The sequence below is a fragment of the Hemitrygon akajei genome, chromosome 2, assembly GCF_048418815.1.
Source record: "Hemitrygon akajei chromosome 2, sHemAka1.3, whole genome shotgun sequence".
Lineage (NCBI taxonomy): Eukaryota > Metazoa > Chordata > Chondrichthyes > Myliobatiformes > Dasyatidae > Hemitrygon > Hemitrygon akajei.
Window position 1 is genome coordinate 88,667,583 of NC_133125.1, and position 16,633 is coordinate 88,684,215.

Sequence of the window (16,633 nt, forward strand, 5' to 3'; positions counted from 1 at the left end):
TTGTCAGTTTTTATACTTTTAACTAATGCTTGGTCAAAATCATAATGAAATTTATTATTACAATGAACTATACTAATTTAAACTTTGAAGGAATCACAATTAATTAGATACAGAATAAAATTTCTTTAGAAACAAATATTTGTCATGACTGACAGACGTCATGCAGAGATGTCATTCAACTGTTTTACAATGGGAAGTGATGTATCGAGGCTTCATGTAACTGAATTTCTGTACCAACTGCAATGAGGTAAACTTTCAAGGAATTACAAATAATTAGATGCAGAATAAAACTCATTTAGTAACAGCTATTTGTCATAATTGGCAGACATTATGCATAGACATTATTAAAGTTTTCTCATCAAGCATTTTACAATGGGAAGTGATGTATTGAGACTTCATGTAACTGAATTTCTGAATAACAAAAAAGGTGTCTGGATGATGGGTGACATTATTATTTTACAAACTTGTCAACACTTTGTAGGCATAATGTTTTAATTGTTATCCGACAATAGCTAATTTGCATTAAGGCACCTTCAGCTTTATAAAAACAGCATCATGCCATCAGGCTCTTCAGAGTTAAGGATCTCACTACTGTAAATTAATTGCTAATTTGACTGAAGAGAAAATCAAGTCTTTATAATGATATTGACAAATTATAATTGCTAATGACCACCAACCAACCTACTTTTTGCTTATTTTTTAATCTCGAGATCTTATTGGTCAAGGATGTCTTGATATTTGTAAAATATCCTTCAATAATGGCTTTCTATACTTCCTTAAATACAAAGTCCAGAATTTTATACTTTCAAAATGAAAATGAAAAACTAAAGTTGATTTCTCTAACTGCCCTACTTTCAGAAACTTGAGCACATAGACCCAAGATTCCCTGTTTCTGCACCTCCTTAAAACAATATATTTCAGATTGCTTTTCCTCATTATTCCAATCCAAATATTGTACATCACTTTGCACTTCATGTTAAATTTCTTCTAACAGATATCCCACCCATTTCACTAGCCTTCTGATGCCCCCCATGAAGTATGCTCTACTATTTTCCCTTCAGCTTTGCACTGCACGCTGCCAGGTTCGGGGGAGTTGTTGCCCTGCAGCTGTCAGGCTCCTGTACCTTGGCACTGAACTGACTGCGCAGCTGTGGACTCCCTTTCAGGGACTCTGCATCTCATGTTCTATGTATTACTTGTTTCCTTTTTTCACTATTGGCACTATTTGTCCTCTTTTGCACATCAGATGCTTGTCTGCCTTTACTGTATGTGTTTCTTTGTTTAAAGCATGCAAGCAAGATGAAGAATCTCAAGGTTGTATATGGTATGCATACTTTGATAACAATTTTGAACTTTGACACTTCTAACTTGTGTATCAGCTGCAAATTTAAAAACAGGCTCCTGTACATCAATGTCTAAGTTTAATACACATTAAGAAAAACAGTAGTGTTGATAACGAATATCTGGGAAACTCTGGTATCTGCCGATGTTAATTCCAAGAAACAACCTTTCACTACAATTCTTCTATCCCTTGCCTAATCATGCATCCATATTGCCACAATCTCGTATTCCACAGGCTTCAATTCTACTGAAAGTCAATACTATGGCACTTTATCGATTACTTTGAAAATCCACACATAACAGTGGACTCCAGTTAATTGGGACAGCAACTTATTTGGGACAACTCCTAAAGAACAAAAACTAATCCAGAAAATAACAGAGATGCTCTTCATTTATTTGGGATACTATGCTGCTTAATTGGGATAGGAGTCTGGTGCTGAACAGTTTCTAACTTGTGTCAGTCACTTGTACTTGAGTGATTATTAAAACACTACATCATGATTAGAGCAACCAGTTTTAAATAGAGCCAGTTGTGTGTGTGTGCGAGCATGCACACACAAAAACAGTGATTTTAGATGGTGACAAATAAGCAGTAAGACAATTTAGATCTGTTTTGCTCAATGTGGATACAAGCATTCAGGCATGGAGATGAAAGAAAAGGCCAGGAGTGAAAATAAAACAATTTCATCACTTCAAGTTAGGAACAATGATGAATTTGAAAGATCAACAATCACCTTAAATGTTGCAACTAAAATGCAGATTTGGAGGAAGGAATCACCGGAAGCAATGTGTGAAGGCAGCCCACTATCTGCACTGATTTTGTTAATTTGAAGTCAAAGGAGCATATCAGTGTACACTGGATGAATGCGTCCATCAATAAATACTAGGAACTGATACACATTTTATAGCACTGTAGTACTACTGATAGTGTTCTATTTTTTTCCATTTCATTTAAAAACTTAATTTATGACTCAGTTAAATGGTAATTTGCCTTTTTAAACTATTTCCATGAAACTTTAGTTAAGTTTAATTTGGCCACTGTGTACTGGTCCCAATGTGTTCCAGGTAGGCAGAATCCACTGGATTTTAATACCACTGCCTTCATCAGCCTCTCTGTTAAATGGACTGTTAGATAATGGTTGGGTTTATCTTTACATTCTATTTTGAGCAAAAAAATCTATCTAATGGATCAAAATATGAGGAGCTGTGTTCCACAAAACTGTACAAAGTTAACATTTCAGATTTATTCCTGTAGTTATATTTGGAAACTTAAATTTTATTTACTAAAGAATAAATTAGCATGTTATCCATTTGGGGATAAACTTATTATTTTGAAGCATAGTCATATTGTTATATTCAACATTTATACAAGAATCGGCATGTCATCTAAAACTTTGACAAACTTCTATAGATGTGTGGTGGAGTATATTGACTGATTGCATCACGGTCTGGTATGGAAACACCAATGCCCTTGAATGGAAAGTCCTACAAAAAATAGTGGATATGGCCCAGACCATCACGAGTAAAGCCCTCCCCACCACTGAGCACATCTTTCCTGAGCGTTGTCTCAGGGAAGCAGCATCCATCATCAAGGACCCCATCATCCAGGCCACACTCTCTTCTCGCTGCTGCCATCAGGAAGAAGGTACAGGAGCCTCAGGACTCTCACCACCAGGTTCAGGAACAGATATTACCCCTCAGTTATCAGGTTCTTGAACTAAAGGGGATAACCATTCAATTTCATTCATCCCCATCACTGAGCAGTTCTCATAACCCATGGACTCACTTTCAAGGACTCTTCATCTCACGTTCTCGATATTTAATGCTAATTTATTCATTATTATTTTTGTATATCCACAGTTTGCTGTCTTTTCACAATGGGTGTTTGTTCATCCTGTTGGGTGTGGTATTTCATTGATTCTATTGCATTTCTTGGATTTACTGTGAATGCCCACATGAAAATGAATCTCAGGTTTGTATACTGTGACATATGGGGCACCACAGTAGCGTGCAACACACACAAATGCTGGAGGAACTCAGCAGGACAGGAAGCATCTAGGAAAAGAGTACAGTCGATGTTTCGGTCCACAACCCTTCGGCAAGACCTCTCTTGTTTATGATTGGATTACCACAGTGGTTAGAGTGGTGCTATTACAGCTCAGGGCATCAGAGCTTGGAAATCAATTTAGCGTCATCTGTAAGCAGTCTCTGTATGTCCTCCATGTGAAATGAGAGGGTTTTACCCTGAGTGCTCCAGGTTCCTCCCACAGTCCGAAGGCGTACTAGGTTGGTTAGCTGGTCACTGTAAGTTGTCCAATGATTAGGTTAGGGTTAATAGGGATTGTTGGGGCAGCATAGCTTGAAGGGCTGGAAGGACCTACTCTGCTGTTTCACTAAATAATAAATATGCACTGTGATAATAAATTTACTTTGAACTTTGATCAAGTACAAATACCAAAATCTAATTAGAATCAATAGACATAATCTTTTGATATCATAATCCATCTCTATCTTTACCACACATCATCTAAAATTCCTGACTATAGCTCTATTATTTATGGCTGTTTCAACACTTCCCTGTAAAATCAAGCATTTCCAAAATCTGGCTGTTTGTATCTTAACATGCATTTATTAGTATTAGTCAATAACTTCTGTGCTCACTACTTGTATTGACTCCCCATGAGACGACACCATGATTTAAACTATCTCATCCTTGTTCTTAAATCCATTGCTTGCATTATCCTACTCTAACCCTTCAGGTTTTCTCTGATCACTGAACTTCTTGAGATTCCCTAAGTTTCACAAACACGTGATTGATGACTTTACCCTCAACAGTCCAAAACCCAAAAGTTTTAGAATTTCTCAAGTCTCTCACTCATGCTGTAATTAATTCCTTCTGTTCTAAACTGTCACTGCAGCACAAAGTTTAAAATTTAACACTCCTGTAAAGTTGAAGCAATGCAAATTACTTTCAGCTGAAGGACAGATGTTACTCAACACCACTGGAGAAATATCTTGTGGCTTCCAAATACTATCTCGTGTTCACTTGCAACCTTTTGCAATTACTTATTTTTGTGCATTAATTACTCATAAAATGTGGTCTGATCTTCATCCAAGTCACAATAATAGACAAACACTATCTACCTAAACTAATAACACACAAACAATTGTACTACTTCTAATCAATAATGAGTAAACCATTTAAACAATCACAGTCTAGCTTCAAGAAAGTATGTGAACCTCTGGGATAATGCCTTCTACAAAAGCTATTTAGAGTCAGGTGTTCCAATCAATGAGATGTAGAGGTGCTCTGTCCTAAAAAGGCAGGTTACTGACAGAGCCTGCTCTTCTCAAGAAAGATCTGTTTATGTGCACCATGGCTTGATCAAAACAACTTTCAGAGGACCTTAGCAGAATTGTAGAGATGCATGAAACTGGAAAAGGCTAGAAAAACATTCCTAAAGACTTGAGTGGTCATCGGTCCACAGTAAGAGAAACTGTCTACAAATGGATGAAATTCAGTACTGTTACTACTCTCCTTAGGAGTAGGTGTCCTGCAAAGATCATACCAAGAGCACAACGTGCAATGAAAATGAACCCAAGGGTAATAGCAAAATCTCTAGAATTCTTTAACATTTGCCAAGTCTCTGTTCATGTGTCCATTATAAGAAAAACACTGAACAAGAATGGTGTTCATGGAAGGACACCACAGGGGAAACCACTGCTCTCCAAAAACAAAAACACTGCTGTACGTCTCAAGTTCGCAAAAGACCACCTGGATGTTCCACAATGCTTCTGTGACAATGTACTGTGGACAGATGAGACAGAAGTGGAACTTTCTGGCAGAAATGCACATTGCTATGTTTGGAGGAAAAAGGGCACTGCACACCAACACCAAAACCTCATCTCAATTGTAAAGCATGGTGGAAGGACCATCATGGTTTGGGGCTGCTTTGCTGCCTCAGGGCCTGGACAACTTGTAATCTTTGAGGGAACAATGAATTCAAAATTGGATCAAGACATTTTACAGGAGAATGTCAGGGTAATAGTACATCACCTGAAACTTAATAGAAGTTGGATAATGCAACAAGACAATGATCCAAAAGACCAGAGTAAATCAACAAAAGAACAACTAAAAAAAAGAAAATTTGTGTTTTGGAATGGCCAAGTCAGAGTCCATACCATAACTCAATTGAGATGGTGTGGCATGACCTAAAGAGGGCTGTCCATGCAAGGTATCTCAGAAATATTGAAGAAGTTTTGTGTGGAGTAGTCTAAAATTCCTCCTTACCGTTATGCAAGTCTGATCAGCAGCTACAGGAAACATTTGGTGGAGGTTATTGCTGTTGAATGAGGTTGTACCAGTTAATAAGTACAAGGGTTCACATACTTTTTCAATGAATTACTAAACAATATGTTCATTTAAAGACATGAAAAGTAAAACTGTTTGCGTGTTATTAGTTTAGGTAGACTGCGTTAGTCTATTGTTGTGATTTAGAAGATCAGATCACATTTTATGAGTAATTAACGCAGAAAACCAGTTAATTGCAAAGGGTTCACAAAGCTTTTCTTACAACTGTACACGGACAAAATAGGTGTTAGTGCAGTTTGTGAAGCCTGTTTCTGTCCTGTATAACTTTATGACTGTTTATTTAACAACTCATCCAAAAGCAGCACAAATCCCCTGCATAGGCTTTAAGCTATCAGCAGACAAATTTACTACCATCTGGTAATTTAGTACATATTAAGGTACATTATAGATAAATGTATTGTGAATCTTATATTTGAACACAACCTTGCACACTCAAATTATACCTTCACCGTACAATAGTTGTAAATTGTAGAATACACCTTCTGGTGCTACTTGGACACGTCTTCAGTGACGAAACCGGGGTTGTACAGTGTTTCCGGTCTTTAATCATCAGACACCCTCGCCTGGTCGACCCAGCCGGGGGTGATCAGCCCCCGACTTGTGTCCAAATGGCGTACTAATCCACGGATCCCCCCTCCGGATCCACAGCCACCGCGAGGCCTTTTCAGCAGCCTCCAGAATGTTCTTGGTGGCTCTTCTGCACTGTAGTCCTTTTACTCCAAGGACTTTAAGAGTCCGCTGTAATGAATGGCCAGCAAAGCGCCAGCACTCAACTTCGACTGGCTCACAGCGAGCTCTCCGGCCATTGCACCCAGCTTCGACTGGCTCACAGCGAGCTCTCCAGCCATTGCACCCAGCTTCGACTGGCTCACAGCGAGCTCTCCAGCCACTGCACCCAGCTTCGACTGGCTCACAGCAAGCTCTCCAGCCATTGCACCCAGCTTCGACTGGCTCACAGCGAGCTCTCCGGCCACTGCACCCAGCTTCGATTGGCTCACAGCGAGCTCTCCAGCCATTGCTCCAGCATTCTGCAATAAGATCTGTGTACTTAGCCCTCTTACGCTCATTGGGCTCTTCAATCCGGTCTCCCCAGGTGACAGTAAGTTCTGATATAAAAACCATGTCCAGGCGGAGTGGAGTAGCTTTGATGATCTCTGGGAACTTGAGCTGCCAGTCTTGTGCAGTGGCAAGAAGCCCCCCCACTGAGGAGCTAGGCTGATGTTGAGCCTTCTCCCCGCTCCAATAAAGGTGATGGACTGTTTAGAAGCGTGTGGGAAAAACTGGCCAAAGAAAAAATATGAAACTGAATATAACCAGCAGTTACTTTACCTGTCCTTCAGGCCCTTGAAAATCTGTACCAGAGTATCAGCAATTTCAGTTACCACCTCATGGTAGTGATAGTTGAATGCCATCTCAATATCCAGCCCAACAAACTCAGTCAGGTGACGATGGGTATTGGAGTCTTCAGCTCGGAAGACTGTGGAAAAATCACGAAAACTTAAATAATCATTTTCTAAAATAAATAATTTACTTTTGTTTTGGTAAAGATATAATAAAAACAAGCTTTGTTTAAAAAATCTGATTATGCAGACAGTGAAAATACAGCACATCCGACTGTACTAGTGATGTTTTAAACCCAAATTAGATAATCAGCTCAGAGTACAAAAATACTTCAAGAATTTGTATCCAAATTGATGCATAAATACTTCATCAATGGATCATACAAGGTAGTACAGGAGCCCTTGCATTACAACTATTCAGATAAAGGAAATTCGCCCTCACAGAATTCACAAATATGGAAATAAATACACTCTCATGGAATCTAAATCAGATAAAGGAAATAAAAACAAAATGTACTTTTTTTCCAGCTTGAGTTTCTTGATGTATGCTGTCATGGCTTCATGTAATGGGAAATCACTGTACAGACTCTAGGAACACTACCAAGCCCCAGCCCCTGTAGTGCAGACATTGTCTGTAGCCAGCTTTCATGTGAAGCTGCACAATTATGAGTTACGCATATCTTGGCAGAATCAGTAATGGGATCCTCTACGCCAACACAATCCCTCCCTTAATGATAATGTTAAAGGATGGGGTACAAAATAATGGCTTACCTGGTCCAATACAAAACACTTTGTCAAAATCAGCACAAATGCACATTTGCTTGTAGAGCTGCGGTGACTGAGCCAGGTAGGCACTGGTTTTAAAATAGGACACAGTAAACACATTGGCCCCTCCTTCACTGGCAGCTGCAAGAAATCAATAATTCTAATCTATTATACTAAATAACCACTTGTATCTTAAAAATAACTATTAGATTTAAAAAAAAATTGTCTTCTATTTGAGTTTTTGACATTGGGGAATCTCCAAGTTCTCTTTGGGTTTTGTAACCCTTCATTGGCTACTTTTGACATAGTATCTTGGAAATTCATAAAGAGTCTAATTTCTTATACAATAGAAATTTAACAAAAATAACAATATATAACAGAATTCTAACTGAAAATATTATAGTAAATATTTAATAAATAATGTATCCATACATTGGAAACAAACTCAACAATGCCATGAGCTGTACTTCTCATACATCTTGCAAAATAAAACATATCTGTAGATTAGAAAAATAAAAGTAATAATCCTTTTCAGATGAAGCAACTAAGACTTCATCATAGTGCATCCAAGACCTTGACAGAGAATGATGTGTCTAGCTGATTAGATTTTAAGCCAAAGCTGAGCAGAACAAAGTTTTGAACAAAGAAAAAATAAAAACATTCTTTTTGAGATGGCGTGTTCTGTTGTGCTGATACTCAATAGGGGCTTGAACTGTCATGCAGATAAGGAAGCTGTTAAATTTATGAAACTTTGCTGAGTATGCAAAAGGACATCTCTGCATCACTTAGCTCAGCCAGCGTCCCTTTATAACTCAAGCTCTTCAGTCCTGCCAGCATCCGTGAATCTTTATTGCAACCTCACTAGTTTAATCACGCCTTTCCTGTAGTGTTGTGACCAGAGTTGCACACAATACTCCAAGTTTAGTCTCACCAGCTTTGTACAGCTGTAAAATGGTGTAATGATCTAAAAACCCAAACTAATGAAAGCACAAGTGCTGTACATTTTCTTAACCTCTTTGTCTACCTATGTCATTACTCTCAGAAAACTACATACTTGGTTCTACAATATCTTAGGGTTGTGTATGGTTTAACTTCCCAAAATGTATCATTTCACACTTTCCCAAATTAAATTCTACTTTCCATTCCTTTGCCCACATTCCTAGTTGATCCAGATCCTATTGTAACCTTAGACGACTCTTTGTTGTCTACTACACCAATTTTGGTGTCATCTACAAACATACGAATAATGCTTCCTTCTTTCTCCTTTCTCTTCCAAAACATTAATATACAGAACTGAGCACTACATCACACCACTGAAAATAGGCTTCCAATCTGAGTTACAGCTCTCCACTAACATCACCTCCTTTCACCAAAGCCAATTTTGCATCCCTTTGGCTAGCTCATCCTGAATCCCATGTGGGTCTAACTTTCCGGACCAGTCTCCATGTGGGACCTTGCCAAAGGACTTGTTAAGGTTCAGATGAAACAATATCTACTGGCTAACCCTCATCAATCTTCTTGGTCAACTCTTCAAAAAAAATCATTCAATTCAATGGACACAATTCCCCACACAAAAAGCTATATTTACAATCCCTAATTAGTCCATGCCTTCCCAAATACAGATAGCCGTGGATAAATTCTGTCTCAGGATTTCCTTCGGCAACATTCTCATCACTAACATTAGGCTCACTGGTCTGTAGTTCCTGCAACTCCTCTTAAGTACACGCACAATCTTCACCACCAGTGAACCAGAAGGATATGATTTCAAATGCCAATTCAGAAGAATTGAGCATAGGAATAGAGTTCAGCATAGCAAAAATGTGACATCGTCCAAAGTGCCATTTCTCTGTTGAGGTGTTAAACTGAAGCCTCATCTGTCCTCAGAAGCTGCACTCTAAGGGGATTGCCTACTAGTGCATCCAAATCTGGAGCCTTTAAAGAAGGTCTCAGCACATGGCATGCCATTCTGTGCTGCCCTGAGATTCTTCTTGAGATTAAGATAACATTCTTAAACGTTGTCTAGAAAACAAACAAGACGTTAATCAAAGCTAAAATTAATTTTAAAAAATCAGCTTTTAACCCAGAAATAGTTGATCTTTTCTTTAAATAGTATTTCCTGCGGTTGATGACGTTCAGTACAATGACAGATTTCAGAGAGCAGAATTCTCATTTGGTATCTTTTAATCAGTGTTGCATGTTAAATAACATCATAACCTGGCCACTTGCAATGCTCCACCAGGCATTCATTTCATGCACGTTAGCACAATTACAAAATAAGACAGCTGGCTTGACACATGCTAGAAGTTTACATGTGCACACATTGGTCATCATGTCACATAAATTCAGCCTATGCACTGCCCTAACAGCAGCAACTTTCCCACCATCTAAAAGGCACGGCAGGAGTGTTAATAAACCACAGATGCTAGAAAGCTGCAGTAACGTCCAAAAGTACTGGAAAAGCTCAGATCAGCACTTTGAAGAAAGAAAATGATTTAATGTTTCAGGTCAATGACCTTTCATTAGACAATAGATCTGTTTTGTTCTCCACAGGCGCTGCCTGACCTGCCAAGTACCTCCAGTGTTTTTGGTTTTTATAAGAAAAGTGGAATACTTTTCACTTGCCTAGATAAGTGCAGTTCCACTAACATTTAAGCAGCTCACTCATCTTAAGGCAAGGTACCCCATCTACAATCAGCATATTCTGGCTGCAGCCTCTCCCATTTACAATATACCAGGATGAGCTCTATTCTATCGAGATCTCCTAAACCTGTGACTTGCACCACAAAGGAACAGACCAACCTGCCTGCTTGCTCCTAATTACACACTGATCCAAATCGGTAATATACACTCAGTGACCATTTTATTTAGTACCCCCGTACGTAATGAAGTTGCACTGAATGTATGTTCTGTAGCCCATCTACTTCAAGGTTTGATGTGGCGTTCATTCTGAGATGCTCTTCTGAACACAACTATTGTAATGTGTGTTTTTTTTGAGTTACTGTCACCTTCCTGTCAGCTTCAACTAGGACAGACATTAGCAAGGCGTTTTTGCCCACAGAAATGTTGATCACCAGATGCTTTTTGTTTTTCAACACTATTCTCTGCAACCGCTAAGAGATTGTTGTGCGTACAAGTTGCAGACCAGCTGTTTCTGAGATACTCAAACCACCCCATCTGGCACCAACAATCATTCTACAGTCAGTCACTTAGATCACATTTCTTCTCCATTCTGATGTTTGGTCTGACCCAAACTGAAGCTCCTGACCAAGTCTGCATTCTTTTATGCATTGAGTTGCTATCAGATGATTGGCTGATTAAATATTTGAATTAATGAGGTGTACAGGTGTATCTAATAAAGTGCATTTGAACTTGCTCTCCATCAGGAATTGGGGCTTCAGAAAGCAGTCATTGAGAAGACAGGAACATGCGCAGCAACCAAAGAATGCAGGGCTAGCAACCAGGATAGCCATACTTACAGTAAATGAGTGCAGCATGATTATATAGTGGCTATGCTTTACAGCACCCACGATCAGGGTTCAATTCCTGTCGCTGTCTGCAAGGACTTTGTACATTCTTCTCATTACCTCATGGAATTGCTCCAGGTACTTCAGTCCCACATTGCAAATTTGTATGGGTTAGCAAGGGTTAGGAAGCTGTGGGCACGCTATGCTTGTGTCAGAAGCGGGCTGCTCCTGACTGGGTTGAAACAATGCACTTCACTGTACATGTATGATGTATATGTGATTAATGAAGTGAATCTTTAATTGGCAGATAACTACTTCAAACTACATCTATTTCAATGCACATAACTTAACAAGTAAGGCAGACAAACTGACAACCATGGATTGCTTCTTGGGACTGGGGCCATTAAGAAATGTGCTGAGAGAGAACAGGACTGGCAGCTCAGTGTTCTGTGTACCAATGCTTTAGGTGTGACAGAGGAACAGTTAAGAGTGTGTGTGGGGTGGAGGGGGTTGGAGGGTCTTTTTGATAAGAAAGGAAACAACAGGTCAAAGATGGGATATAGGGTGGTTAAGACGGCACAAGTCATGCTTGCTTTTATTAGTCAAAGCACTGAGGTTATAAAACACTAGTTAGACCACATCTAAAGTATTGCATTTTTTTAAATATAAACACAGAGAGGTGGGTGCCTGGGGTGGTGGTAGGGGCAGATTTATTAGGGACTTTAAGAGGCATTTAGATAGGCACGTGAATTAAGGGAAATGAAAGGACATGGACATTGTGTAGGCAAAAGGGATTAGTTTAGTTAGACATATGATTACTAATTTAATTGGTTTGGCACAACATTGGTAGCTTGAAGGGCCTGTTCCTGACCTGTGCTCAGGAACATATTCTATGTTTAAGTAATTGAAGTGACAGTTGGGGTGCAGCAACTACAATTCTATTAATTTTAAAATAGTTATGGAAAAAGAAAGAACAGGTCCACAGGTTCAAGTTCTGAACTAGAGCAGGACTAACTTTTAGGGCATTAGACAGGATCCTCCTGGGTGACTCAAAAGGAACAGCAGCAAGTGCGAGATTTTTAAAAGGGTCATATCAAGAGTCCAGAGGCAGCATGTTCCTGTTAGAGTGAAAGGTAGGCATATTACTTTCAGGGAACCTTGACTGATGAGAGATATTGAGGCTCTGGTAAGGAGAAAAAGGAAGAGTACATCACATTTAGGCAGCTGGGCATGAATGAAATCCCTCGATGAATATCAAAAATTTAAGACCAGGCTTAAGGGGAAAATCAGGAGGGCAAAAAGATAGTATGAAATGAATTTGGCAGGCAGGATTAAAGATATTCCCAATAGGTTCTATAGTCATAGTAACAGTAAAAGAGTGACGAGTGAGGCACTGACTCCTCTTGAAGATCATCAGGGCCGCCTATGTGTGGAACCAAAGGAGATAGCCAAGATTTTTAATATCTAATTCTCCTCAGTGTTTACTAAGGAGAGTATCAAGAATACTGAAATAATGAGTGTAATATGTAATAAGTTGTGAAGTCTTGGATCATACTGATATTACAAGGAAGTGGCTGACCAAGTTCCAGGGAAGAAATTGTGCAGGCCTTTGTAGAGACATTTGCTTCATCATTAGTCACTGATGAAGTTCCAGAAGACCAGAGGATGGCCAGTGTTGTTCCATTATCCAAGAGGGGTAGTAGGGATAGGCCAGGGAACCTCAGGCCTGTGAGCCTGACTTTAGTTGTAGGGAAATTGCTGAGGGACAAGATCTAAAATTACTTGGATAGTCAAGGCCTGATCAGGAATAAGCAGTGCGGTTTTGTGTGTGAGAGGTCATGTCCGATGAATCTTATGGAATTTTTTCGAAGAGGTAACCAAGTGAATAGATGAAGGGAAGGCACTGGATATTGTTTATACAGACTTCAGAAAGGCCTTTGATTAAGCCCTGCATGGTAGGTTGGGTTGGTAAGTTTAGGTTGCATGGGATTCAGTAGGAGTTAGCAAGATGGATTCAGAATTGGCTTAATGATAGGAAGTAGATTCTAAATTAAGTGGTCTTGTTGATGGTGAAGCAGCTTACAATGAAATACAAAGGAGACTTCCGGTAAGATGGCGATTGTTTAGTCGCTCCGAACTTTTGCTCCGTTATACTTCCTATCTTTGCACTATATGTCTCCCTTCTTAAACCTTAATTAGTTATTTTATTAGTTCTCTTTTACCTGCCTGCGAACACATCTATCTCATAATGGCTACCAAAAGTACTAAAATCGGGAAAAAGGAAACTTCCACGGCTCTGTCGGCTGAGATTCTCGTTATTTTGGAACAACATCGACAAGATACTTTAACAGATTTTAAAACTGAATTTAGAACTTCTTTCAACCAGCTGGATTCCAAATTGGATCAGATTAATGCCAGAGTGGATGAACATGCTGAACATTTATCTCGCATTGACTTAACTTCTGAAGATTTAAAACGCCGTGTTCAACATCTCAAAACTTTCTGCTCCAACCTAGCGGAGAAGAACAGCAAACTTTCTTCCAAAATGGTGGATCTTGAAAATCGGAGCAGACGTTGCAATCTACGAATTCTTGGTTTGCCAGAGGCCACCGAAAAGGGCTCTTCCGTTGAATTTTTTTCATCTTTTCTCTGTGAGATTTTCGGGAAAGAATTTCTTCCGATTCCACCTGAGCTTGAAAGGGCTCACAGGATTTATGTTCCTCGTGCAACTTTGGGGTCCCGTCCACGGCCAGTTATTTTATGCTTTCATCGATACCAGGTGAAAAACCGTTTGATTATGGAGGCACGCTGCAGAGGTACTTTTGCTTTTCAAAATACGGTCATTCGTTTTGTGGAGGATTATGCTCCCCAGGTTCTGAAGATGCGTGCTGTTTAAAGGTGTAATGAAAGTGCTTTTTGATCGCGGATTCAGACCCTCTCTCCGAAATCCAGCCGATCTTCGAATTACGCTTGCTACTGGAGAATATAAGTGGTTTAAATCAGTGAAGGAGGCTGAGGCATTTGTTGGAAGTCTTCCAGCCATCTCGTCTTCTTCGGAACCGGTCTGACCTTCTAAAATGGTTGATAAGTACTTCTCGAAGTAAAGTTATTTTTTCCGGACTCAGACTTTACTTGAATAATTCAGACATTAACTATTGAAACTCTAAGGGCTGTAGTTAATTTCTCCCTGGACTTGGTGCGTTTTTTCTAAATAGATGATTTAAGTTTAATGTTTCCCTGCGGACTTTTAGATTTTACTCGTGTAATCTATTTTACTTCTGTATAACTTTATCTATAGAGAACTACAATTGATTTTAACTTATTTGGGAGGTTTGGAGTTTTTATTGAAGGCCTCCCTGTTGGTTGATTTATAGTTTAAGTTTTTTTTCCCTGTAAACGGTTGATAAGTACTCTCTTTAAATTTATAATTTCCCCCTTCCCCCCACTTTTCTTTCTTTCAATCTTTTATAATTTTTCGCGGGTAGGTTAGTTTTAGTTTTCTTTTCTGATTTTTTTTGTATTAAGTTTTATGCTTTTTCTGTTGAAGTTGTTCCTATTTGTAACTCTGTTCTCTAGTGCATAAATTAGCTATTATTTGCTATAATATTTATACGGAACTTTTGTTAACGATACGGAACTGGAAGTCATTTTTGGGTTGCGAGGGTGGGGTGGATTCTCCAGTTCCAACACTACTTACTGTTGCTTTTGTTTTTCTTTGTTATTCAGCACGTCTCTGTTTTGATTCTACTGATTTATGTTTACATTTTTGCTCCCAGACTGTTACCGTACTGCTTGAGTTTTTATATGCCTGCTACCTTCTATGCACTAACAATTGATAATGGTTAATACACTAAAATTTGTGAGCTGGAATGTAAAGGGATTGAATCATCCTGTTAAAAGAAGGAAGGTCTTCTCTCATATTAAACAACTCAAAGCTGACATTGCTTTCCTTCAAGAAACTCATATTCGTAGTTTTGATAATTCTCGGCTTTTGTCAAAGTGGGCGGGTCAGCATTTTCATTCATCCTTTGCTGCAAAAGCTGGGGGGGGGGGGGCTTTCCATCCTTATTAATTCAAATATTCCTTTTGAACTCCATAATAAGATATCTAATATAAATGGCCGTTTTATTACTGTTTCTGGTAAATTATATAATACTAAAGTTGTACTAGCAAACCTGTATGCTCCCAATTTTGATGATTTTAATTTTTTGAACGTTTTTTCTCCTCACCACCAGATTTAAACTCATATTCTCTTATACTGGGTGGCGATTTTAATTGTTGGTTAGATCCTAATTTGGATCGATCATCCTCTGTTACTAGATCACCTACTAAATCTGCCTTAGCTATTCACTCTTTTCTTTCTAATTATGGTATCTCAGATATAAGGCATTTCCTTCATCCTACTGAGAGAGATTATTCTTTTTTTTCACATGTTCACCATACCTTTACTAGAATTGACTATTTTTTACTTGATAATCAACTTATTCCATTTGTCTATTCTTGTGATTATCAGAGTATACTGATTTCTGACCATGCCCCAATTACTTTGTCTTTAAATTTTCCTGGTCTCCCTCAGAGGAATAACACTGGCGTCTTGACTTGACTTTATTATCGGATGATGATTTTCTAAAATTTATTAAGTATCAGATAACCTTTTATTTTAACACCAATACGTCATCTGAAATGTCATCCCAGATTGTCTGGGATACCATGAAAGCATATTTGAGGGGTCAAATAATCTCCTATACAGCAAATCTTAATAGAAAGTCCTGTACAGATCGATTAGACCTCATTAATCAGATTAAAGAATTAGATCAACTGTATGCTCAAACTAAGAATCCTGAATTATACAAGAAGCGTGTAGGACTTCAATCTAAATTTAATCTTCTGTCTACTCAACCTGTTGAACGCCAACTTCTTGAAAGTAAGAGTCGCTCTTATATTCATGGTGACAAATCTGGTAAATTTCTAGTTAATCAGCTGAGGCGTTCTAAAGCGAAACAACATATTACAAAGATCCAAAAAGAAAATGGAGATTTTACATCGGATCACTTAGAAATCAATGACGTATTTAAAAATTTTACTCTCGACTTTATTCTTCTGAATCTCTGAATGAGAATATTTCTGTTGATCTTTTTTTAAATAATCTGAATATTCCTTCGCTTTCATCTGATTTTAAAGCCAAACTTAATGCACCTATATTATCAGAAGAAATATCTTTTGCAATTTCTGCATTGTCTTCAGGGAAATCTCCTGGACCTGATGGGTTCCCCGTAGAATTTTATAAATCATTCTCTTCACTTCTTTCTCCTCAGTTACTTTCAGTACTATCTGACTCGTTTAATTATGGT

The 16,633-nt window shown here is 38.6% G+C and overlaps 1 protein-coding gene across 1 annotated transcript in view; it reads right to left on the bottom strand.

Annotated features, from left to right (window-relative positions):
* The window catches only part of dars1 (aspartyl-tRNA synthetase 1), an 87,561-nt gene that overhangs the window by 14,846 nt on the left and 56,082 nt on the right, over positions 1-16,633 (bottom strand). The window contains exons 11-12 of the mRNA XM_073025752.1: positions 7,825-7,959; positions 7,043-7,190 (exon numbers count right to left, since the gene is read on the bottom strand). Of these exons, the coding sequence (XP_072881853.1) occupies positions 7,043-7,190; positions 7,825-7,959 (283 nt within the window). The remainder of the gene's footprint in view (positions 1-7,042; positions 7,191-7,824; positions 7,960-16,633) is intronic.